At 40.1% G+C, this 25,246-nt stretch overlaps 1 protein-coding gene across 4 annotated transcripts in view; it reads left to right on the top strand.

Annotated features, from left to right (window-relative positions):
* Positions 1 to 25,246, top strand: part of ALK (ALK receptor tyrosine kinase) — a 284,889-nt gene that overhangs the window by 2,035 nt on the left and 257,608 nt on the right. The window contains exon 1 of one of the 4 annotated variants that reach the window (XM_068675870.1): positions 6,709 to 6,850. The exons of the other annotated variants lie outside the window; for them this stretch is intronic. Within the exon in view, the coding sequence (XP_068531971.1) occupies positions 6,832 to 6,850 (19 nt within the window). The 5' untranslated portion in view covers positions 6,709 to 6,831. Of the gene's footprint in view, positions 1 to 6,708; positions 6,851 to 25,246 lie in introns of those variants that run through there. 4 annotated transcript variants of the gene reach the window in all.

The following is a 25,246-nucleotide window of genomic DNA, read 5'->3' as shown; positions in this document are numbered from 1 at the left end:
GAAGTAAACTCACAAGAGGTGAGACAATTCAGTGCTGGGCTATGAATACTAAGTTGGAACAACCGATTTTTGATACTCAGCTGAGAAGATCCATCAGCAATTTGAATAACTGCAAATTGAACCCATCTCATTCTTTATTCCCTGAAGCAAAAATCAAAGCAGGCTGTTAGAGCAGGCTCTATGTGAACCAGTCTTATACTTCAGACAAAAAGTGACATGCCTGGGTTAGCTTTTTCTGTGCTCATTTTGGCAGGGAAAGGCAGAGGTGTCACCTGCCATAAGTTGTCTGGGTGAGGCCAATGCTCCCTACCTTCAGTAGATCTTGCCTTGCTATGGTACAGTAAACAATAATAAAAAAATACAGACACCAAAACTCGCCTGCTGTTTTTTCTCTTTGGGGAATTTATTGTGAGTAGCAGTCATTTTGCTTCAAAGATCTCCATCTTTGGTGGTGAAAATAGAGCCTTAGCTTTCAATGCCACCACAACCCTAGTGCTTTTAGCAATAAGGGAGCTGGAGGGCATACATTTGTCTTTTTTGAGGGAAAAGGTGTGATTTTTTTTTTTTTTAATTTTTTTTTTTTAGCTTGGGAGAAGGGTATCCTTATGAACTAACAGGTGCTGTGGTCTTGTAACAACACAGATGGAGCTTTAACCAAAGTTCATCAGTAACCCCCCAGGCTCTGGTTATTGTCTTCACTGTTGGGAAGAAATGCATGTTTTTGCTGAGAGATAACAGAGGTTACCTATACCACTGTAAAACCATGTTGCAGACAAGGCTCTGCTGTTTCTACTGCAATACAGTCATGCAAAGGCAGTCATAGGGGATGCAGGAACAGGAGGAGCAGAAGGAATATGGACTGCATCTACCTACTTCACAGCAATTACTTCTCCTAGCAGCTGTTCATTATTTCCTGCAGAAGTCATAGTTTCCTGCAGAATTCTGCACCAAGACTAAAACACAAAAGTTGTGGCACTGTCAAATTGTCTGACACCTGGTTAGCAACAAAACCTTTGTGTATTTATACTATTGTATGACTTTGCACTAGATTTGTGGCATGGGGGTGTTGAAGACTGAAAATCCATTCTTTCTGCTTTGTGAAGGTGCTGCTTACGTGAACACCATGTGTCACTGCCATAGTTAAATTTGTGCCATATAGATAGCCCCGCTGACAACAGAATATGCTGACACAGTGGTAACAGCATGAACAGCATCCACTAGCCCATAAGTGTGCAGATTCCAGTAATTATTAACACTATTGCAGCTAATTTGTATAGGACTTAACTAAAGCCTTTCCTAAGGCAACTGAGCCTTTCCTTCATTGCTTAAGCTAATTGGAAATGGATTTCAAACAACACAATCCTCCCATCAATAACGTAAAGAGGCTTTACTTACGCTGACATACTTAGCGCTCTCTCTCTCTCTATTACAGGGGATTGCAGTATTTCTTAGGGAAAAAAAAAAAAGCAATTACCTTGTTTATTTTTTTTTTTCACAAAATTATCCTCCATGTGAATGGAGATTGAAATATAATTTAGGATGAGAAAAAAACTCAAGAAGCTGAATTCCCCTTGAGTTTAGGGTTACAAAAGAGTCCTGTAAATAATATTTTATTCTCTTTAACTGTTACTGTCTCTGATACTTGCTCAGAGATATTTAACTGGAGTGAACCCATTCTTATTCTAACAGCATTTCTGCACAAAGCATAAAGCAATTTGTCTCAGTGTGTTACTGAACGATTAGTAAAAGACTCTTACTGGAGTGCTGTTGTTTAATAGACAAAGTTCACAGGAATTTCTACAGTGCTCTCCTGCAAATACTCTCAATGCCAGATTTCTCTTGCACACTTATCTTCATGTAATGCAGCATCCTGCAAGAAAAAGCTTCCTTTTGCAGGAGCTGTGGTCCCCAGCCCATCTACCACTTCTGTGTCAGGTCGGCCTTTTCAAAATTAGGTAAGAGAGAGTTTTCCTCTCTTGGAAATGCTTATTGAACTAATATTGGTTTCTCTTTCTTCCCACAGTGCTTCTCTGGAGCAAAAATCAAATTAATGCACGGGAAGGGAGGTGTCCTGGTTTTGGCTAGGATAGAATTAGTTTTCCTCCTAGTAGCTGGTATGGTGCTGTGTTTTGGATTTAGGTTGAGAATAATGTTGATAACACCCTGATGGTTTAGTTGTTGCAGAGCAGTGCTTACACCAAGCCAAGGACTTTTCAGCCTCTTGCTCCATCCTGCCAGCGGGCAGGCTGGGGGTGCAGCAGGAGCTGGGAGAGGACAGACCCAAAGGGGCCAAAGGGGTATTCCATCCCATCTGGCATCGTGCTAAGCAATATATAGGGGTAGCTGTCCAGGCTGGGGGGGGCCGGCTGCTTGGGGATAGGCTGGAGATCGGTCAGCGGGTGGTGAGCAATTGCATTGTGCATCACTTGTTTGTACACAATTACTGGTAATAATATTCTCCTTCTTATTATTATTTTCCTTTATTTTCTGTCCTAATAAACGGTCTTTATCTCAACCCACAAGCCTTCTCTTTTTTTTCAGTTCTCCCCACCATCCCACAGAGTGTGGGGGGCAGGAGGGTGAGCGAGTGGCTGTGTGGTGCTTAGCTGCCTGCTGGGTTAAAGCACAGCTGGGGGGTGAGCTCAGAGAGGGTCACAGCGCTGCAGATGTCCCAATAGCTGGGTGAGCCTCCCACCTATTAAATTGCCAGTGACTTTCCTGTCATTGCCTTTGGTTTTGATTGGAAATTCTGTCCTACCTCCAAGGAAAACTTTCCAAAATCAATTTAATCAAAATCAGTACGTTCCCATGGGAAACCGATCTGCTAGCAAACCTTTTTGTCAGAAGAGTCCTGGCCAGTTTTTGTTTTGGTCTTACGGGATTTGCTTTCTGATGTCAACCCACAGTAGGTCTTTGGTTGAGTAGGCTCTGGACAGGCTCTTGAGCTTTCTTCGATAAAAATCCTAAACATTCCTATACTGAAACTGTCAGCTAAAGGACTCAGCACTGACTGTCCCTTGTGTGACTCATCCCACAGGTAGTGGGATGTTGGATAGGCATCGGCTTGGGTTAGTCCAAGCAAAATGCTCTGCACTTGCAAGGTCTCCATAGTGATCTGGAGCCCTGGTAGCCTAGCCCTGCACAGGTGCTTGTGTTCTTTCATGTTAACATCACAGGTAACCAAATGACTTACTGCAGGGAACCTAGGCCACGAGTGTTACTAAATGTTTCTTCTTAGTTTACTTGGGAAGCTTAATAAGCTAAAATGGCCATAAAATAACTCTCCTTGAGACCTAATTGCTACTTACGTATGCAAATGTGGGAAGTGTATGTTAAAAGGGGCATACAGTGATGAAAATGAGTCATTCCTCCCTGTAAAGGTCAAAGTACTTTCATTCATGAAATAGATTTAACAATCCAATTACATTTTTTTTTAAATGGCAGTGTATAACTCCTCATCCTCCAGCTAGGGGAAATATTACTTCTGCACTGTGGTCTTCATCTAAAATCATATTAACTTGCCACACATACTCTCCCTGAAACTGTCTACATGCACTACATACCACTGCTATTATAATGCTGAGGCAATTAGGCTTTTCATCTTTAGGGTAGTGCTACCATACACCTGAACTTATTTGCAGGAGGAACCCTTTACCTAAGATTAGAAAGAACTTCAGACTAGATGAAAATGTGTTTCTGAAAGTGGACATTTTGAAAATGAAAACTGGAGCTCCAAGCTGGAATCAGACTGTAGGAAAGTCCCCAGATTTTTTTCCACATATTTCAGAGCTTTTGGGCAAGTTTTTCTATTCCTCCCCCTTCCCATCCCTCTCCCTCCCCCTCCCCCCCCCCCCCCTTTTTTTTTCTGCCTCCAAAGAACAAAGTTTGGAATTGTGCAATAAAGAGCAGAAAAATGTGAAAGACTTCAGTCTTCTGAAAGCTTTCTGCTGTCTGTTTTTCTCTCCTCCTTGCCTGTATTTGAGGTGAGGTCTGATCTTCCTCTTCTGATAAGTTGGAGGCAAAATTCAGTGATTCAGACTGAATCATTGCAATAGGGCTTCTGAAACGCTTACATTTTAGTGCAAATCATTTTCTTTTCTGCTTTGGATTTGTGCTTTGCCTAGGCTCGTAGGCCAGCTTTACCAGTGCAGGTTCAAGATCAAGCTGGATTTGCACTTGAGTTTACTCCAGACATGAATTAATGCAAACTGCGGCTTTCTTTTTCTACCCTTAGGTAGTCAAAAGGCACCAGAGTACTGCGTGACAGTTACCAAATCATAGTGAACCCTAAGCATGCTTAGGAGCATCTGTCCCAGTCTTTGCTGCCCTAAATTTCAGGTCTGTGGCACTTCCCTTCGGAACAGCAGTCTCTGGTGCTCTCCAGAAACATGGACTTGGTCCATCCAAGGTGAAGCAGCGCCATGTGGTTTTGCTGCGCTTTGATGGGAGTCAGGATTACAGCACTGTGTTTTTATGATTTCCATTTTTCTTTTCCTGCAAATATCATTTACGTTTAGGCACGGCTCATTGTTTTTAGAAAAGTTCTTATTCACAAGTTTATCCAGTAAAAGATCAGTAAATGAACACCAAAAGGGACACAAGTATCTGTTTATTATGTTAATTGTTTTATGTGGATGAAAATTTATAGTAGATTTTACAAAGATATTTTCTCCAATCTTGCTGTGCTTTTATTTCCCCATTCTTAAAAACAGGGAATTAATACCTACAGCAAAGGAGTGCACTAGCAAATTTTAGTGCTTTATTATATAAATGCAGGAGCATACTTCAAAATCAGAGGTGGTTTTGCGCTGTCTGACGATTGTATTCAAACATAATCTCATCATTTCATTCACTGCACATCTCATAAAAACACTATATGATAGGAAATATAATCTGTGTTTGTGATAACGTTTGTGAATTAGTCAAAAAAAGTAGAGAAAGTGAGGGAAGATTAGCAGCATTTAGCATCGTTAAATTTTACAATTTATTTAGTTGAGCCCTGTCATGGTAAAGAAAATATCACTTTTTCACTATATTTCTAACTCATTTGGGGTGGTGCTGTTTTGGGAATCCAACTTCAAATTTTCTTTGCAAGCAGCAGCAAATACAGTGCTGTACCTGGACATCTCCTTTTTTTAAATATCTGATAAAAGTAACCACTTGGGTTACCCAGACACTGAAGCCCTGAGACTAGGGGACATCTAGTTTTTGTCACAAGCGACATACCTAACGGCAATCAACAATCTACGTTGCTTGCTTTTCTTACCTCTTTCTTTCCTCCAACCATAGCATCTGTTTCCTCAATGTGGCTGCCGGGACCACAGTGCTAATTCAAGAAAGGTCCGTTATGAAATGTGCTATATTTCTCTTGCTCTTCAAATTCAGAAAAATTTGGTTGGAGAAAAATGTCATGGAGGTATAAATGCAGATTTGATAAGCCTGACCTTTCTTTTTCTTCTGAACAATGAATGTCAGAAAGCTTAAAATGGCAAGCTGAAATGGCTGGAAGTTATTTATGTGTTTAAATATTTAGGCAAGAAACACATTTTGAGACTGAAGTCTAGTTTACATGAGCTTGTGATTTATGACTGAAGCAGCCAAGTAACTTCATGGTTGTCACTACCCTGCATGAGCATGGCTACTCAGCAATGCACTGTGACAGCACAGATAGGACTTATATATCTCTGCTTTCAGGAGCTATAAACTGTGTCAGTCATAGTAAAGGAGAATCATCTGCACTTGTTGGTCCTATAGGATCTGTGATGTGGTTGAATTGTTCCCGCTGTAGCCAAGAAAAAGAGCTGGTGGCCTGCTGCAAATGGAGTCCAGGCTATTTTCTAACAATAGGCATTCTAAAGAAAATGGGGAACTATTGTACAAAGATTCAATCAAGCACGGAAAAATAGGTACTGAATGCAAAGTGATCACTGTGGTGTGAAAATAGCGTATCGGTTAACATTTTGCATTTCTTTTTTCTCTTGCCCAAGAACTTCAGTGTTTTACAAAGAGTGGTCGCAGCAATCAAATTCTGCTTTAACTTCCAACTCAGCTGTCCTGCAATATTGGGTCTTCCATTGGTGAATGTGGCACAGAGTGAGTGGGAAGGAGGAGGGAATCACATGAGGAGGCAGAATCAGAAGAAGGGTTGTATATCGACACTTCTGCCATTGACTTGCCGTGTGACATGAAATACTTCTTGTAGCTGCTACCTCCTTTGCACAACAGGGGTAGTTTTGACTGCTTTTGGACTCCGTTGGTGGAAGATGCTATTTTTTGGCAGATCACTATTACTTTTACTTTCTAAGAACCTCAATAAAGACATAAGATGCATTTTGAACTCTGGGATTTCTAAGGACAATGCTAGAACAGCCTACCACGTAGATTTATTTTGATGTCTGCAGTGCTAATCATAGGACTGCTATTCCCTTGCTATCCTGGATAACAAACTTACCAAACTTAAAAATGGCAACAGATTTATTTGATTTTACAATAGACTGAATTTGTGGTTTTGTAAAAAAAATTATGAGCAATGCCTTCACCTGTTAAAGCACCATCCTGTCTGAAAGCCAAGGGGTCAAATTTAGATTTGCTAGCATTTTGAGATTTTACTTTCTGCGGCTTTGGCCAGGGTTACTTGTAGACCTACAAAACATGAGGAGGAATGGGTTGGGCTGTGGTTCCTCTTGTGGTGGCCAGCTGGGCCAGGGGATGTTTAATGCCTGCAGCTGAGCACCATCTCCTTGTGCGCTGAAGAGCTGCAGGTGCTGGTGCAGCTGGCCGCCAGGCTGCCGAGGGGGCTGCGTGTTGTCTGCTCTGAGAAGGGAGAACATCATGGAGATGGCGGGAGAAGGTCTGTTGTTTATGATTTTCTATTTAAAGTATGAGAAATTAACAGGGAATGTGGGACTTGAGGTTGTTTATAGCTTCAGTGGTCTGCCTATTTCTTCTTGGATGACAGGAAAAATGGCAAAATCAAGGTACTGGGAAGGAACCTTTCATCTAGGCCTTTCTAGAAATAAGGGCTATTTCTTCCGTAAACTTGCCTCTAGCAGCTCTGCTGTTTACTTTACAAATTTAAGAAGTCTGTAGGCAGCTATCCATTGCTCACACTGAGACAGGAGAATGACTTTTCCTGTCAGAACAAACGTATGTGCTGGAGTGGCTTGGACTCGAATTTGCCCTGTAGCAGCGTGCTGTGAAGGAAGAGGTGTGGGGTCCTTCTGGAAGCTTCTCCCCTTCTCGCTGCCTTTCATAATGCTGTGTCTTGGAAGAAAGCTGTGAGTCTATCTCTGAGTTATGAGCTGGGTAAAGGGAGGCACGATGGCTCTGTGCAAGACCGTGAGGTGAAGAAAAGAGAATGCCTCACGAGTGTGGGGAAAAGAAGGGACACTGCAGCAGTGGGGGTGGGAACATGGTTAGGCATAGCCATGTCTGGGTTCTTGCAGCATGTATTTCTTGAAGTCTGTTAGGAAGAGGTACTATCAGTCTGTGTATGTACTCAGTGATGTGCACAAATGGACATTTGGGAACTTTTTTTTCCATGTCATGGACTTTCCAGCACTCTTATGTCATTTGGAGATTTCTAGCTCAGTTTTGAGAGCATATGTGGCTTCATGAATGTACTTGCTGTAGTGCCTGTGGCATAGAGCTGAACACCTCTGATTTCACCTGTCAGAAATCTCTGGTAATCTTCAAAGCTCTGCAACTTGCAGCAGACTTTTAATTTCAATATGTATGTTGGCATTTGCCTGCTGTTTCTACTGCCCCATTAGGTAACAGGCTATCAGCTGTGTCAGAGCGTCTGGGCTTTTTACAGCTTCTTCCATCTTAGATTCTCAAAGTACTTTAAGCCTTGTCATCCTGGTGACAATACTAAGCATTATATCTGTTTTACAGAGAGATCACAGGAGACAGAAATGGAAAAAGCAGCGTTTGTTTATGTTAGACTGTAAGTGCTGAGAACAATTTTCCCATATAGAATATACTACATAGTGATGTCTTCCTCTGCTTCAGCCAAAAGGCCAGGAAAGATCAATAAATTAGATTTGAGAGGCTTGATAACTTACTGGAAATACTGTAGCAATTATTGGCAAAGCTGCTTTGGAGCCCTGTCTGCTCCAAACTGTGTTCGCAATGTTTTTCTTTCAAGGAAATCGTTTTTGGTGGTGGCATGTTTGTTTTCGTCATGTTCCACACTTACTACATTTCAGTTTACATTTTATTTTTGCGATCACCTGTGATCTGCTGAGCCTCTACCTGTCTTCAGAAATTGCCGTGTGGCCTTCCCGTTTGTAGGACAGCATGTTACCATTAGAGAACATGATGCAGTGGCTCTTTGTGGAGGACATTTCATTATTGGTGCTAATTAAACTTGAAACTAATGAGAAGGGATTACTTTTCAAAGCTGGAGAGGAGGCCAGAGTAGTTGTTAGAGGTTAATTATTCTGTTAAAAGACTAGGTTTAAGTAAAAATTCAGTTTATCAATTTTTTTTAATTTTTTTTTACATTGTGCCAAAGGCATGTTTGAAGAGGATTCAGAACATAATTGTTGCACTGACCTCATCTAGTTCTCAATCAGTAAACTCCTTCCATCTGCAAAAGGTTAACAAAATCTTTAAGGGAAGGAAATTTGTGGCCTTATCTATGTGTAGGCAATTCAGATGAGGTCTCACTGCAAGTATTTCCTATTACCCTTCTTCGTGAGTTCCTTGGAGTGCTTTTTATATTTGAAAAATGTAGTATTCCCTAAAGCTTCAAAGTTTAATGGTTGTGTTGCAAAACAGGTGCCTTATGGAGATGGAAAGTGTAATCGGGGTTTGCTTGAGATTAGTATTGTGAGTAGCCAAGGAAGGGAGGAGGTGGGACTTGCTTTACACAGGAGCGAAGGGCTCTTGCTGGCAAGCGCTATGGCTTTTTGGTGAGGTGAGGGTGCACACCAGTTTGTTTCAGTCTTTGACAGCTCTCCTGCTGTAATCTTCTTTCTCCTCACAGCACTTTGGAGAGATGAAAAATGGCCTCAGGCTGTTGCAGTATTTTACTACAGGAAGGGGAAGGGGGCTCTGGATTGTTGATAATTGTGATTGCAGAAAGTTGAATAAACTGTTTGTGGGCAGGGAGGAGATCAGTGTTCATTAGCTGCAAGCGTTAGGGCAGCCTTTGTGCTCCATTAACCAGCCGCCTGGTGCCTTCTCTCAGAGGACCTGCTGTGCAGATGGGGAGTTATATTAACAGGGGGACTGTAAGGGCAAATGGCTATTTTTGAAGGTGATCAAGATGCTGTGTGCACTGCACTGGCCCAAATAGGTGGTGGGAGATTGTGGTTTAGAGAAGCCCTTCAGTGTTAGGATGGTTTGCCTACTAATTGCAGATTACAACCAGAGGTACAGCAGGGTGTCTTAAAAGGGTAGCATTTGCTAGTCCTGAGCTCAAGAAGAGTTGCATCTTCCATCTGTGTGGTGGTATCAAGTCCACAGATATTCCTCTGAGTATCCATTTGTGCCCCTGGATTGTGTCAAGGCCAACTGACTGGATTTTGGATAACATTCGAAGTGCTCAGTCTCCCTTGTTGTTATAGTTTTAAATCACGTGAAGGTTGATGAAAAGCCCGGTGTTTCCTTCTCTGCTTTGCCAGCCTTACTGCCCTTTATCTCCTGAAACAAGGCAGCATTAAATTTTAAGATCTGATTCAATAACACTTTATGGATAATTATAACTGATACTTAGCCTTCAGCAGCCAGTCTGTATGGGGACTTAATGCATTGGGGTGTAATACTTTTTTTTTTAACATCAATTGTAAAGCAGTATCAACTAGAAGAGGAAAAAGAAATATCAATGAAGTAGCTGCCTCTGCTTCTCTGCAGGGTGTTCATATGCTTGCCCCTTAATGTTGCTAGCACAGTGGGATTTTGCTGGTGAAAAGATTTTGTTTACAGAATCTGTTTATGCAACTGCAGAGTTCTGACGAGTGAATGAATGAGCTGCAGTAATCCTGTGCTGGGAAAGGGAGTACATTAGTGGATAGTCCCTGGAGAGCAATTGATCCTTCTAATAATAAGTATTCGAATTCAAATTTTTGGAGATGCTATTTAGAGAAGAGCTGCACAGCTTCCTCCGAGGCTTATCCCACTAATGGGAGTTCTTAAATCTGTGAAACTTCTTTAGTTACCCCATTTTCAAGGGTTATTATTTTCAGAAGTTTCCTTGATCTCATCAGGACATAGCTGTATGTATATATGTTGTGACTGTTTATGGAGATAGTCCCAGAACCAAACTGAAGCTCAGGTTGAGCAGGAAAAAGCTCTGATACTTTCAAAGTCCTAAAATGACATGTCCAGTTATGTAAATCACAATATGCAAGAGAGGAAACTTTTGGTATTTTCCATACAGGGTCAATGCAGGAAGTTCTCCTGTTGGCACTGAAGAATTTACCCAGAGGACCCAGTGCTGGGTTCTTGCTCAGCTGAACCTTGTGATATCAGTTAATGCATTGTTAACTCTGTGTGCTACACTTTATAGTTGCCTCTCTTTTTTTCTTTTGCCTTGCTCCTCCTAACATTGTGTAAGGAAATCTACCTCCCTGTTAAGTTCAAGTAAGATGCTGTCTGCTTTTGTCCATTTTTTTTTTTTTACCTTTTTAATGGGGGGAGGGGGAAGAAGGGAATTCTGAAGTGCTTTTGGAGCTACATGGAGGCCTTTCTTTGACATGGCTAAATATGTGAGTAATGGGGTGCTTAGAAACAATTTTAACATGTGATGGATGCTCAACAATAAGGAATCACAAATTGTGAGCAGCAGAGCTTAGAGAGAACTGCTCAACAAGATTAATGGGAAAGGAAACCTTTAGTATAATGAAAGACACGGTTCAGGTCTGAAAACAGAAAATGACACACTAGATCGAGTTTTAAGGAGTTGGACAGTTGGGTTTCCTCTGCAAGTGGTAAAATGCTTTTGTAGAGTCCCTTTCTAAGTAACAGAAGAGCTGTGAGACAAATAGTAATTCCCACTTCACCTGCAGCTGAGTACAGTTGTACATTAATGGCTCAGATTATTTACAGGCTACGTGTCAGTGATGTTGAAGGAAACCTAGATGGTTCTTGGTTATAAGAAATACAGATAAATAAGGAAAAACAGGGTGAGACAAAAAATGGAATGTAGCTGGGGCTGAGCACTCTAGGGTTTATTTTTTATTTTGATTTTTTATTTTTACAACCAAAACACAAGTCTTTTAAGTATCTCATTGAGCCCTTGGCATAAGACTGAAGTCGAGATCCTCCTTGGATCTTATCTAGCCAGATTTTCCTGTAGGGGCAAAAGCTTGTGATCTTAGACAAACCATGCAATTTAAAGGTACTTAAAAACCAGGTCCCTTTAAATTTCTTAATATAAGTTTATAGATGTATTCTATTTCTAGTAGAAACATCATGTTTAAAAGAAAAAATCAATATTTTGATTCATGATAAAAACAAACCAGGTGAATGTGTAGCTCATTTTTTCTTTCCAGCTCACTGTGAGTTGCAAGCAGTTAGTAACTCCAAATATCATGCCTAAGGTTTGACTGTGGAGCAGTTAGCAGCATGTTAGTGGAGCTGGCTGCAGAGCCATTGCTATGCCTGCAATTTTCCTTCCTTATCTCTGACAAGGATAGTAGTGTGTGGAAACAAAGCCAGCAAACATGTAAAATACATCTAAATATAGAGGACAGCAAGTAATAACTGAGCCAGTACTCAGATGCAGAATGCCTTATCTCTATGTACGGTGTCTTGAAAGATGGCAATGCTGGTAGGTAAGCATTAAGAGGCCTATGAAGCTAAGAATAAATAGAGCAGTGTCCTAAACAGTTCTTAGATACAGTCAGACTGGGCAGGAACCACTTTTCTTGCTCTTTGCTACCAGACCATCTGCTGTGAGAGTAGTCACAGCACACTGAGGTGTTTTTTTGTGGCAGAAGGTTAGAAATCGCACTTCTTTTCAGACTGGCATTTTTCATTAGCCCTCAGTCTAGGATGGTAAGCAAAAGAATATATTGCTGCTCAGTTTAGTGACCAGAACGATTTTGTCTGTACTGTCACTACATGTGAGTGTGTGAGATGCTGAGAGCCCTTCTTGAAGTCTTGTGTTTTGTGGAAAGGACTCTTGTGCATAAACTGTTGCTTTGCAGCATGGATATTAGCAATTAAACATATGTGACCGACTGTTAGACCTGTGGCATCCTCTGTCCAAGTTTTGAGTTGAATGAGGACAACAGAAGTATCGTCCCAGTAAGTGGAATGAAGGAGTAAGAGCATCCTAGTGCAAGCAAAGGGAGAAACCATCGGCTCTTCAGAGTGCACTGACAGGAGGAAAGGACTTCTCTGGTTTATTGTAGTATTCCTAAATAGAAAGTTCTGATAGTCACCTCTTAAAGACTTTACATACGCTGTCCATTAAGCATTATATATCTGAAGACCTTGTCTCAAGTATTTTTTGACCTTAATTTGAAATTGTTCAGTTTGCACCAGGGTACTGTACAGCACAAACAAGACCATTTGGATCTCCTAACTGAGAGCAAGCACCCTTCCCTTTTCCCAATGTGACTGTGCTACTGTTGTCATGCCTTCGTGATATGTTGATGGGATATTCCAAACCTCAAACTTAAAAGGCCAACATATTTGCCCTTTATGCCTCATGAAAACATTCTAAGTAACTGCTGATGTTATTTCCAGTTGCCTTTTGTTACCTAACAGTGTGGAAATAAGTTACTTTTAAAAACAAGGTAAAAGGATTGGAAGGGGGGAAATGCTTTCAGAAGAGGAAAAAGTCAGCTAACTTGAGCTGTGTGTCTGAAAGGGGAACACTTTCTATTTGAGAAGAGACAGAATGCCTCGCTTCTGCCTCTGAAGTCTGTTCCGAGCATCTGTGATAGTCAAATCTATCTGCAAAGATTAAGAGAAAGATCTCATATCTTACCATGTCTTTTATCATCACTGTAATCCCTTTTCCAAGAAACATTTGGGGATTGCATTAGGGGGTCCAAATTAAAATGTCTGAGGAATGGAAAAGATGATAGAGGGTCAGAATAGATTATATTAAAGTCAAATCATCAGAGTTAATAGAAGGAAGAGCAGACAAAGTACCCAAAAAAAGTAATGAAAACTCATGCCAAAACTTATTTAAAAGGCACTTCCACTTTAGTTGTAATTTTTTGTGTTAGTTCAGGCTTAGAACAATTCAGAAATATTTTTTCCAGGTCTCTAAATTGGTCCAACCCTTGCTTCTTTGAAATGCCCACTTTATTCATAGTTCTTATTGCATAGCAAGATCTATGTCTTATGGGTGCACTGTGAACCACTTTAGACAATATGAACTTGCTTTCTGCCTCAGGATTTTGATGCTGGTGCTCTAAGAAGAAATACTTTATATGGTGTTTTTTGAGCTGCTCTGGGCATGTTCCTACGCTAGTAACAAAAGCCTGGCTTTCAAGTTAGCTTTGAGAACATGGTTTTCTGTCTGAAGCCTGGCCACTTCTAAAGGTCACCGCTTCACTAAATGCTGTTTCCGGATCCTTAGAGACACTTTCATTATTCTACAATCATCACTGTGTGTCTTGGGGACAGAAGCCTGCAAGGTCTGGAAGCCCTTCTCTTTTACCCTGGCAAAACACAGGTATCTCTTCCCTCTCCGTAGCATCCATTATTGTTATGAAGAGGGATGAGATCATACACAGGGAATTTCATCTGTTCTTTTCAGTGCATGCCTAAAGACAGGGAGGGAACGTGACTTTTGGAGCTGAAGATCCATGAAGGCTCAGTTTTGCAAAATCACTTCTCCAAAAATCCGACTCTGGGTGCAAAGTGCCAAGTTCAGCTCAAGTAATCCGAGTCTCATGTGCTTTAAACATAGAGCCCAGTTGGATTTTATTTTCTGGACAAAACCATTTGTCTCTCTTTAGTAGAAGTCTTTCTGTTAACACATTTTTCCTCTCTGAGAAAGCTATCTGTGATGTTACAGTTCTGTACCACCACAGGAATCCCTCCCCAAAATAGCCTCTTCTTCTAATGAGGCTGCTTGCCGTGGAAGTAATGCATCACTGTGACTGACAGTATCATGGCTTGGTCCTACCTGGACGAGGTTTCCTCCACAGGTCCCTTCACAAGTCCTTTTTTTATATTGCTCTTCTGAACATACAACTCTTCTCTCAAAGGCACTCTGTAAAAGCAGCGTGGTGCCATTTCTCTGAGTAGCGTTAAAACTGTGTCAAACTGACGGGAGGCTCACAGCAAGGTGATAAACTAGTGGCTTGTCAAGCTTTTTGCTGGCTAAATGGAAAATGAGTCGGGCAGCTTTACACCTGAAAGTGGAGAGAGATGAGGGCAGTTTTGGTGTTTCAAAATCAGCCATTAACATCCATAAAGTGAAAAATTATTTGTTTTTTTGAACTCATATTCTGATTGTGAGTGACTCTTTTTTCACCAGTTTTTATGTTTACTTGCATATTAATAAAATAATACATTGACTAATATATTAAAAAGCTAAGACTTCATTTGTTAATCACTTTCCTTGAACAGCAGTTTTTGATAGAGTGGATAGTTTGATCTATTTGAGGTCAAAACAGGTGAGACTGACGCCTTCTGGCTCAGATACAAAGCTGGAGTTACAAGGTGCCAAGCTCAGCTCTAGTAATGTGAGTCTCACGTGCTTTAAATGTACTCTTGCTGTATTTCAGAGTGGTGGAAAGATATGGTTCTGTAAGCAGTTCTATAGTCTTTCATAATACTAATTTTTCAGTGAAATGATGACTTCAGAGAATCTTGCAATCTTGCTGAGGTGGCAGGGAATTAGAGGTGAACTTGGCTCTCTAAAGTTGTTAAGCTGAAGAGGTGCTGTAACGTGTGTCATCGGGCATCATCTCTGACACTGCAGGGAAGATAAAACTGACCTACTGTGTTCATTAATCTTCAGATCTTTATCTTCAAACATTTCACTTTGTTCTTTTCCTCCCTTTTTCTGAGGTCCAGTATAACGCTCCAGTTAGAGCTGGTAACTGGAGTGGTGGCACATATTTAAAGCCAGCAGTTTGCTTTGTGCTCCTGCTGGGTCGGTGCTTGGCAGGAGGTGACGGGGTCTACAGGGCTGCAGTGCACCTGTGCCTTGGTGGCTGAGCGTCCCCGCTTCTCTTCAGTCTGAAATAAAACATCTGCTGAGAGGTGCATGGAGATCATGGATTTTCTGCCTACCAGGATGAGGTTGTAAAGTGCAAATATCTAGACTGGTAAAGTTTATTTCAGAAGCTGCAGATCTGTTTCCTGCCACACCTGGAACTTCAATGAGTTTGTAGTTCCAAACAGGATTTGACCAGGCTTTTTTGGGGCAGCTTGAAATGTGGTTTGTTTCCCCATGTGGCCGATAGATGTTCTTAAACTTGCCCTGTTTTTTCTCTGAATGTCATCAATCTGAACATTTCTGCTGCCTGGAATAATGTTGCCCTCGGATTTATGGTACTCTGCTTACCTGATTGCTCACCACGTATGTCTCCAGAATAAAGCACTGTGCAGAGCAGGGGACTCATTGGGAGGGTGACACACTTGTGACAAGATGAATCCCAAGTCATGCCCAAGTTCTCTAACTGCTTTGGGGCATGACTTGGGTATCTATTTGTGACATGGGACTAGTATTTGGTTCACTCATGGAGACAGTGGTTCACACCATCAACGTGAGCCTGCTGCTGTTGAATAGTTGTATGGCAATGCAACACAGCTGAGAACTGAGTTACAAAATGCAGGTTACTGGGTAGGTGTGACAGTCAGTGAGGGAGCACGAGGTGACACTGAGACAACTCAAATTAGTAAGCATCTGTTTGTGCTCTAATTGCATCTCTCCAGATATTTCTGTGATGTGTGCTGGAAGCCAAGCAGTCTGTAGACATAACTGTATTTTAGTGTTCAGCTTTCTGAACATTGCTGTGGTTTGTAGAGGAGAGAGGATTTAAGGACCTAAGCCACTTTATCTGTGCTGTCAGATAAACTCTAGTCACTCTGCAGTTGCATTTCCTGTGTATGTATGTATTTCTTTTCACATTATGATCAGCAAAAGCTGTTTCTGGGAAACCTGATTAAAAATGTGGTTTCTCCTAGAAAAGAAAAAGTGTTCAGTGCCAAAAATGGTCACAGAATTTTCATGAAAAGAATGAAATGAAGTTTGAGTTGCATGGAAGTAGGTAAAACTGACCCCAGGGCTTTCTACTGTTTGTAAAGTGGTTTATTTATTTATTTTGAACAGACATCTGCTAAAAGCATAAGTGACAAAGCATGTAGGAAACAAGCAGTGTCTTGTATTGGGATTAACTTCAAGAAAGCGAGGAAGATTTTGTGACTTTGTCACAGAAGACTTTGTCAAATTTATACTTTTCTGTAATAAACAGCAAACACACAAATTGGTGGTAAGAAATCACAACTGCTGTTTCTAGTCCTTTATGTTCTGTTGGTGTTTTTGGGAATGCACAGATGGGTTCCAGCTCGGCTGTAGACCTGTGCTTCCTAGGATCGGACCAGGGCATCAGCAGCACAGGCTGTGGAAGTACAAACTCTGCTTTCCTGCTCTGCTCTTTTTAGCTTGATTATGTTCTTTTACAGTGGTACAATTAACCATATAACTGCCCATATATATGTAAATAAAATAGAGAAAATCTCAGGAAAATCTTATTTTGAAGCTCTGGAATTGACCTTTTGGACATTGTACAAAAGGTCATAGAGGAGAGTGGATTCCAGTGGTATCAGGTGTTACCTTTTGTAGTGCATGTGGCCAAAATTTTAGCAAATAGCGACTTTTTTATAGGTCTGGAAACTTTATAGAGAAAAATGAATGTTGGAAAATATTCACCATTTTCTTTTGACATTCTGAGACGCGTGGGAGACCTTAGTATTAAACACTACTTTTTCTTGGTTTCTACAGTCTAGCCCTCATCTGTAACCAACCCTCCTGTTTTTCTCCTCAGAAATTCTTTCAGATACGTCTACTTTTCACAGGAATAGAAAATCTTGGTTGTTAGTAGCAAAAAATAAGGCACGCTTTATCAACAACTTTAATAAAGTGTGTCGTATTCTAAGTGTCTCTAACACTTCAGCTCAATATATACGATGAAAGCAATGGAGACTGCCTCTCCAGTCTTCCATCAATCATTTTAGATATTTTACGTGAAATCCAACTGGCTCTTCTATAATAATTAGGGGCAAGTAGCTTTGAATTGTCATTTTGATAAATCTTGGAGTGTTGGCAGTGTTATGGGCAAAGGAACCAGGCATTCAAGCATTTCATCTGTCAATGTCATTATGGAATAACTTAAAAGATCATGTGGAGTGTCCTAGCTATTTGATAAATCTTATCTACACAAATGACTGGGTTTTGTATGGTTTCATAATCTACTGAACTCTATCCCTTATCCTTTGCGTTAAGAATAGCTGTTAGAACCAGGTGCTTGATAAGTCTGTGTATTGTTTTTCTGCAGCCTTTTCTTTTCATGTCAATGAATGACTTTCTATGGTGAATGTAATAGCAATGATTGACCTATATGGTATATGCACTATATTAATTTATAGTGATCAAAATTAATTTATCCCAGATGGATACATCATCACTCTTTTCCCTGTTTCTGTAGGATATAATACCAAAGGCAGGGAGAACACTTTTTTCATAGCAGGATCCCAAGCAAAAATTCAAAACTAGGTAAAGTCATGTTTGTTATATGTGTTACAAAGCAAAGTGCTGTTTTTAAGGTCCTATATAACTGTGTGGTTGGAGCCTATAGTGACGTAGTAGTGTGATCTTAGGACCTATTGTTTTGTTTTGTCACTTTCAGCATTGACTGTGCGTTGGTTTGAGCACGAATTAGAAGTTAAATACATAGCTTCATGTGCCCTAGTTTAAATGAAATGCAAACAATGATATTTGAAATTAAAATAAGCTCTGGTATTAAGAAAGGACAGTGACCATTATCTGCTTGCTCTAATTGAATTTCACAGTGGTTTTAAAAACTAGTTCCCACCGAAAATGTTACCTCTGGAGGCAGTTTTTCAGTCACTACAAGAGTGTTTCAATTTATTTTCTTGTTTAGGAGAGGCAGGTGAGGAGAGGAAGAGTAGAGAGAAGGTGATGGTGTCACTGGGCCCTGCGGTAGGGGTGGTAGGATGCCATGCATCCCGGGGTGCTGAGGGAGCTGGCTGATGTAGATGCTGGGCCACTCCATCACATTTGAAAAGTGCTGGAAGTCAGGTTAAGTCCCTGGTGACTGGAAAAAGGGAAACATCACTCCCATTTTTAAAAAGGGTAGAAAGGAAGACCCAGGGAACTACAGACCAGTGAGCATCACCGCTGTGCCTGGCAAGATCATGGAAAAGATCCTCCTGGAAGCAATGTCAAGTCATGTGCATGACAAGAAATTGATCCCAGGCAGCCTGCACAGCTCCACCAAGGGCAAGTCGTGCCTGACCAGTCTGGTGGCCTTCTGTGGTGGAGTAACTGCATCATAGTGGACAACATTACATTTTAGGAGGAAGCTCTTCACTCAGAGGATGGTAAAGCACTGTACCAGGTTGCCCAGAGAAGTTGTGGATGCCCCATTCCCAGAAGGTGTTCAGAACCAGATTGGATGAGGTCCTGGGCAACCTGATCCAGTGGGTGGCATCCCTGCTCATGGCAGGCAGGTTGGAACTAGATGGTCTTTATGGTCACTTCCAACCCAAAGCCATTCTATGATTTAATGGTGCCTTGCTGTTAATTTATGCTGGACTATCATGCAAGTTCACTTCCTAGGCATAGGCTATATGTAGCAAAATGGGAGCAGAGTACTGAAAATTTCAATAAAGAAGTCCATGCAAAGGAAATCTACGTGAAAAGATCTTGACTTCTAGCTAAACAGGGTGTCAGATCATGAAACAGCCCATTATTTGAATTATTTTAGCTGTGTATAACCTTTACCAGACTTATTGACCATGTGTCACATTTTTATGACTGCTTTTCAGTACTGAGGTCTGGAGATTAATGTCTTTATGAGGTATGTTGTCAACTCCCGTGACTTCTACAGGACCAGAGGACAGTGAACAACACAGGCATCCATGTAAGAAGGTTTGTGAGCAGATGTGATGGTATAGGTGTAACCTGCTGGGCTGCCAGGTGGGAAGGTGTTTCTGCCTTGATTTTTGTTTCTTTTCTGGTCTGTGGAGTTAGTAGAGGCAGTTCTTGTTAATAAGCTTCAGACTTACTGTGGTTCTGTTTTATGGCTATGGTCCATGCAGCTGCAGGTGGCACAGCTTTCTGAGTGCTGTCTTGCATCTGACGGGTGAACTACATGATCCTGGTAGGTCCCTTCCAACTGACCTATTCTGTTCTAAAAGATCCTGACTGTGCTGAGCATTTCCAACATAACTCACCCTACTACACCAGGTTTTTTAATTTATTTATTTATTTATTTTTACCAAAATTAAGGTTCTCTGGTGCTCTGAAAGCTGGGCAAACATAGCACAATTATTTGTCCAGGTATGTACTGAGGATCTCCCTGAGGAAAAGAAAAAAATGTACATCAGTGTCATTTGTGAGGAGACTAAAGTTTAACATAGCCTCATCTTAAAGCAGTGTTAATATAGACACATTGGAATACATTTTTTTTGCACTATTTCAGCTTGTTTATAACTGACAGCTTAGATTTGCACGACTCTGCATATTTGTCTTTGAAAATGAGGTTGCTTAGTTTGGTAGGGAATGGAAAGTTTATGGAGTAACTTAGTAAAGAGTAAATTGACTTACTACTTTGAATACAGGCAGTAGAAAAAAGGCTTGAAGTGAGAGAAATATGCTGAGGCACCAGCAGCAGTCTGACAACGCAAACCTAACTGATTCTCTTTTTTGTTTGCTGCTAGTGACTCTCAGGCAGGTGGGTGAGAATGTTAAAGGAATGTTAAGGATGTTAAAAAGAACTCCTGACACATGGACTGACAGGTACCCTTAGTGCTTGAGTGTGCAGTGCAGTCCTGTGTCTTAAAATAGAGCCAGTTGCATGCATAATTAAGGAGACATAATTGCAATGCACTTATGTAAATTATCTTGTGCTTCCGTACTTCCTTTTTTTCCCCTTCAACTCCTTCAGGAAGGTCCCCTAGTCAAAGATTCAGCTGATCAATGAGGAACATTAAAATAGTGTGTTTAGAGCAAGAAAAAAAGAGTTGTCTTTAGGAGAATTGGAACTTAGCATGAGAGAAGTATATGGCTCCAAAGTATATGAAGTTGGTGTTGGCAACTTTGCAGTTCATTACGTGAACAAAAATTAATTTTAGAAACCTTCATGTGAATGTAGTGGTTCTGTTGTTCTCTCTGTCTTATAATTCTGATAAGTAAATAGCATTTTTGCTAGCTGAAATCCTGCCTGCATAAGTTTTTCTTTCATTCAATGAGAATCTTTCTGGCAATATATGCTTGTGAATTTAACCTCATTTCTGTTTGTACTAATTATAAGTTTTATTGTATTTTTACATCCTTTGGGAGGAACACAAAGACATTATTCCATACATCATGGTTTTATGTCTCCCAGATGACTGTTCTGGCTGCATCTGGAGTATTGCTTTCAATAAAATATTCTTTCACTCCACATTGCTCATCTCTCCTTTTCTTTATCAATTGTACAAAACTCTGTCTATAGCTCTAACAAATTACTGAATTACTGTATTTCCAGATCTCTGGTGACTGCGTGCAACAGATTTTAAAAATAACAGTCAAGAAGCTGGTGGATAAATTTCACTGTCTGGGATATTAGTAAAATGTTTGCATTGACCATTCATCAATATCAGTTTATGATTGATCACATAGCACAAAACAATTGCAAAAGTTCTGAGGCACCTCAAGCTCTGAAAGCCAGGACTCATGTTGAGGAGCTGTAATGGCAGATGGTGACATGACCAGCTTCTGCCTCTGAAATTTCATTCTTGCTTATATAAGACTGCTTTTGAAGAGTGAAAAGGAATTGGATCACTCTTAGAAGGGTCCAAAGACTGCGTGAGCTGAGAGTGCAAGCTGTGGTGATGATGGTCCTGGCAAGCAAGCCTGTTAGACTTCTCACTCAGCCTAGTGTTAAATATTAAACATGCCATTTAGCACCTGTCAGAAGTCGATTGTTTATAGATATTCCTGACCTAGTCTGGATTTAAGCTGTTGTTTGTTTCCTGTCAATGAGTACTTTTTTGGAATGATAGAAGAGTGCACATGGTATTTCTGTCCAACAAAAGAGAAACATGGTGACTGCATCACCTCCCTGCAGAAATTCATCCACTTTCCATGAGGTTACAGTACAACAGTGCAAGGAACTGGGAAGGTAGCAAAGCAGAAAAAATAGTATAAAGCAGGAGATGCACTTCTGCTTTTTCTGTGCTACTTTTTATAATCAAAGCTCCGGAAAAAGTAAAACATAAGTAATATGTGAAGCTTGACCATTGATTTCGGTTTAACAGTATCCTACCACTTTCTAACTTAGGGACAGCTGAATTCAAGACAGTGATGGTTGGTTACACAGCAAATGCTGGAATAAACCTCTCTGCTCCTTCTGTGTGGCAGTGTCCTAAAATGCAGAGCTTGTGAAACTTAATGGATGTATTTGAGTAAGATATAAGGCATGGTGCAGTTGTGTAAAACGCTGAGGTGTGAAGAGTTCCTAGCAATTACTAAGTAAACTTATTCAGTGGTTCATTGACCTCGCTTCAGAGTTGCTTCTCTCTTTGGAACAGTTATTGTTGGTCTGTACATGCAACTGTTATTGAGTAGTGGGATTCAGGGAAGAATGTTTTCCCTTCAAGGCTGGGAATAAATTGAAATAATTGAACTGCAGTATATGTGCAGTGTATTGTGAATATAGAGTAGTAACTCCTGAATGAGTAGCATGTGGAGCAGCTAGTATGTTGTGGTACGTGACACGGTGTAAAAGTTACTGAAATAATTCATTTAAATGCAGTACTTCGAAAAGGCATCTTGTAGTTCTCTAATATTATTGAAGCTCAGATCACACTGCCTCTAGAAAAGGTTGGACAGAAGTTTCCAATTCTAACGTTTTTGCAGTTTTCAACCTTCACTGAAGAGACTTGCTGACCATCTACTAAGACACTTGAGTTATGTTTCAGGTAGGACATATTATTCTCCCAAAGGAATAAGCATACTAAGCTGTTTTATTGTGTGAAACCTTGAATTCTAAAGAAATTGATAAGCGACTGTATGCACTTATATTGAATTGGTATAGATGGAGCTAACATTTAGATCAAAGGAATGATGAAAAAGGAAGATACAACCTCTGCAAAAGACTGATGCATGATAATGAAGTGTCACTACTTACAAGAGCCTGGCAGTAGGAAAAGTTTTGCCAAGCAACCCTTTCCATCCTTTGGACTTCTGAAAGGTTGCCACCAATTCTAAATTAAACTATTGATTGGAAGCAATTGCTCGTTCAATAAGTAAAACCTGCACAGTTTATGTAAACTGTAAGCTCGATTTCTCTATCACTGTTAAATCTTTGAACACTTTTGATCAGTATCTTTTTGGAAAGTGAAGGTAGTCAAAGAATTTGACAACATGAATTTAATCAATTCCTGTTCATGTTTTTTTTTTGTTTTGTTTTTCAGTTTGCTTTGTTTGTTGAAATGGTTGGAATAACGTGAAAGTGTAAAAACATTTCTGTTAGGGATATCTGCAGATGCTAATGAGATGAAAATGTATCAAATATTCTGGTTTAGAAAAAGAAATCGGTTTTCTATCTGCTATAACTCTGAAATTCCCATCCATGAATGGTAGGGACAGAATCTGTTTCTTCAGAAGGGAAGAAGTTTTACGTAGTATGTATGCCTCTCAGGTAGTTTGTCCTTTGTGTATACTCATGGCACAATGTTCTTCACCCCCATTTTTGCTGAGACAAATCTGACATGTCATTTGTGACAGAGTATGAGAATATGGACAGCTTGTGCTGTGTTTGAAAGTAAAGAACCTGGAAGGTCTCTGCAGCCATGTATGTTGCTTCCTTCCATTACAGATAACATCTATTTCGGATATTCAAGACTTCGTGAAATGTTTCTCAGGTTCTGTCTCTGATAACAGAAGATTCTCGTTTCTGTTTCCCCATTTTGAAGTATGACTTATACTTCATTCCCCATTTTACATAGATATTCTAATAGATTAAAGACTAAAACATCTGAAAGCTTGTCCTCATGTGTCCAATTGCTTCTTCATGCACTGAATTCATCTAAGAAAATTGGAGTCCTAAGCTAGATAGTGGTGAATTAACCAAGTTTCTAATCTTTCTACATGCTTTTAAATAATATATTAGTCCAGGAATTTTTTGGGCCTAAGTATTAGACATTAATTTATAAATGCAGTGTATAATTCATTAATCAGATGAAAAACTTCTAAAGCATCAATGGAAAATCTTAAGGGATGTATGTTATATGCATATAATGTATAAAACTATCAGACTGCTCTCTGCCCTTGTCTTCCCCCCCGGCCCCCCATCTGTTGAAGCATGTATATGTGACCTAGACTGAAGTCTCTAGAGATTGGTATAACCAGCCTTATGAGGTAAACTTGTATAGGGCTTCTTGAAGTTAAGCCTAAATCTGCTCCTTGTAGGAGACATTTCCTTCAGGGTGCCATTTATTTATTGGTCTGGTTTGCATAACTATGGTCATGGTTGATTTTTTTTTCTGAACTCTCTGAAATGTTCTGTGTTCATGAACAAAGGGATACATCTTCCTCATATGATATGCATGTGGACATCCCAACAGTGGTCTGTGACTTTCAATGTGAAGACAGATCATTCTGTATGATCACTTTCTCTTTTCTTACCTGGCACAACAACAGCTCTCAAATATTACTTTGAACTCTGGAAAAAAGATGCATAATTACAGCTCCTGGAGCGTATAGACTGGCTTCTCTATTGCTTAAGCAGCTTCTGAAGAGGCTCCTCTTCAGAGCACGTGAAAAAGTTCTAATCCTATTGTTGGATAGTTGCATCCTTGAATTGTATTTTGGTCTTATCTTGTGGCAACTTAATCGTCTTTTTTGAAGGTCAGGCTAGGAGAAAAGCCTAGGTCAGGACTTCTTTTACTGTCTTAAGAAGAAGTCTGTGAGTCGGCAACTGCCTTATGATATGCTTTTAAGGCACTGAGAGGCTATGAGTCCAATTATCCCCTGTGCCTCTAACATAATTATTGTTTGAAGTGTTGTGAGATTTTTTTGCCAAGTTAAACAGAATTATTGAATAATTTCATTCTATGGCACACAGTCAAAGATATTAAGGATTATGCATAGCTAGACAATGGGAGGTTAAAATCCATAGATATACTCCATGAAAAATTTCAATCCAAACTTTAAAAAAAAAAATAAATAAATAATGAACCTAGCTTCTCTCATTCTCCTCTGTGAACCATGTATTCTTCTGCGTAGTACATGAAATAATGTAACTACATTTTGGGAGGGGGGAAGGACTGATTTCTCACTTCTGTATCTATATTGTGGTCCTGATAGGATTAAGCAGACACAAAGAACTTTTTTTCTATATGCATTTATTAGAGAATTGGCAAATGAACTTCTGTCAGCAAAAAATGGAAGTTCAGCCCAGGCTACCTGTGCATGCAAAGATCAGCAGTGGCACATACAGGTGATTGAGTGTGCGTTCTTGTGTGAGCATTACAGATTTCTCTCTTTATGAGCTGCTCAGAATGTGTTATTTCCTTCCAAAGTCTCCTGTTAGAGGAAGCATAACTGGTCTGTGAGGAACATAGGCCTTTTCTGAACAGCTAAGTTTCTTGACTTTTTTTTTTCCACTGTTTGCTTATGACTCAAAATTTAGATTAGGAGATTCCTTAGAAAAAGGGGTGTTGCTGAAGTTCTGTTTCATATATGGTGGGACTTGAACACATTACCTGCTTAAATGTTTTTATGACTTTGCATCAAAAGCTAGTTCTGAAAAGCAATGCATAAAAATGGGATGTTAGTAAGATGGGACTGAATGTAAAAATATTAGCAGGTAATTTTTTCCATGCACGTGAGTGACAGACTTTGGTGAAAGCAAATTAATAGAGCTCCCAGGAACCAAGAAGGAATTAACAGTCAGGCCAGTGTCACAAAAACATGTTGGATATTAAACTGTGCAGAAGCTGTACTTAATTTTTAGTTCAAACAGACTTTATCTGCTGAACTTATGTCGGGCCATGGATAACAAACAGGATTTGAACTAGCCAATATTTGGTA

This window comes from Anas acuta, chromosome 3 (assembly GCF_963932015.1).
Source record: "Anas acuta chromosome 3, bAnaAcu1.1, whole genome shotgun sequence".
NCBI classification, from domain to species: Eukaryota; Metazoa; Chordata; class Aves; order Anseriformes; family Anatidae; genus Anas; species Anas acuta.
The sequence above is the reverse complement of the archived record's forward strand: the minus strand, read 5'-3'. Positions and strand labels throughout refer to the sequence as shown.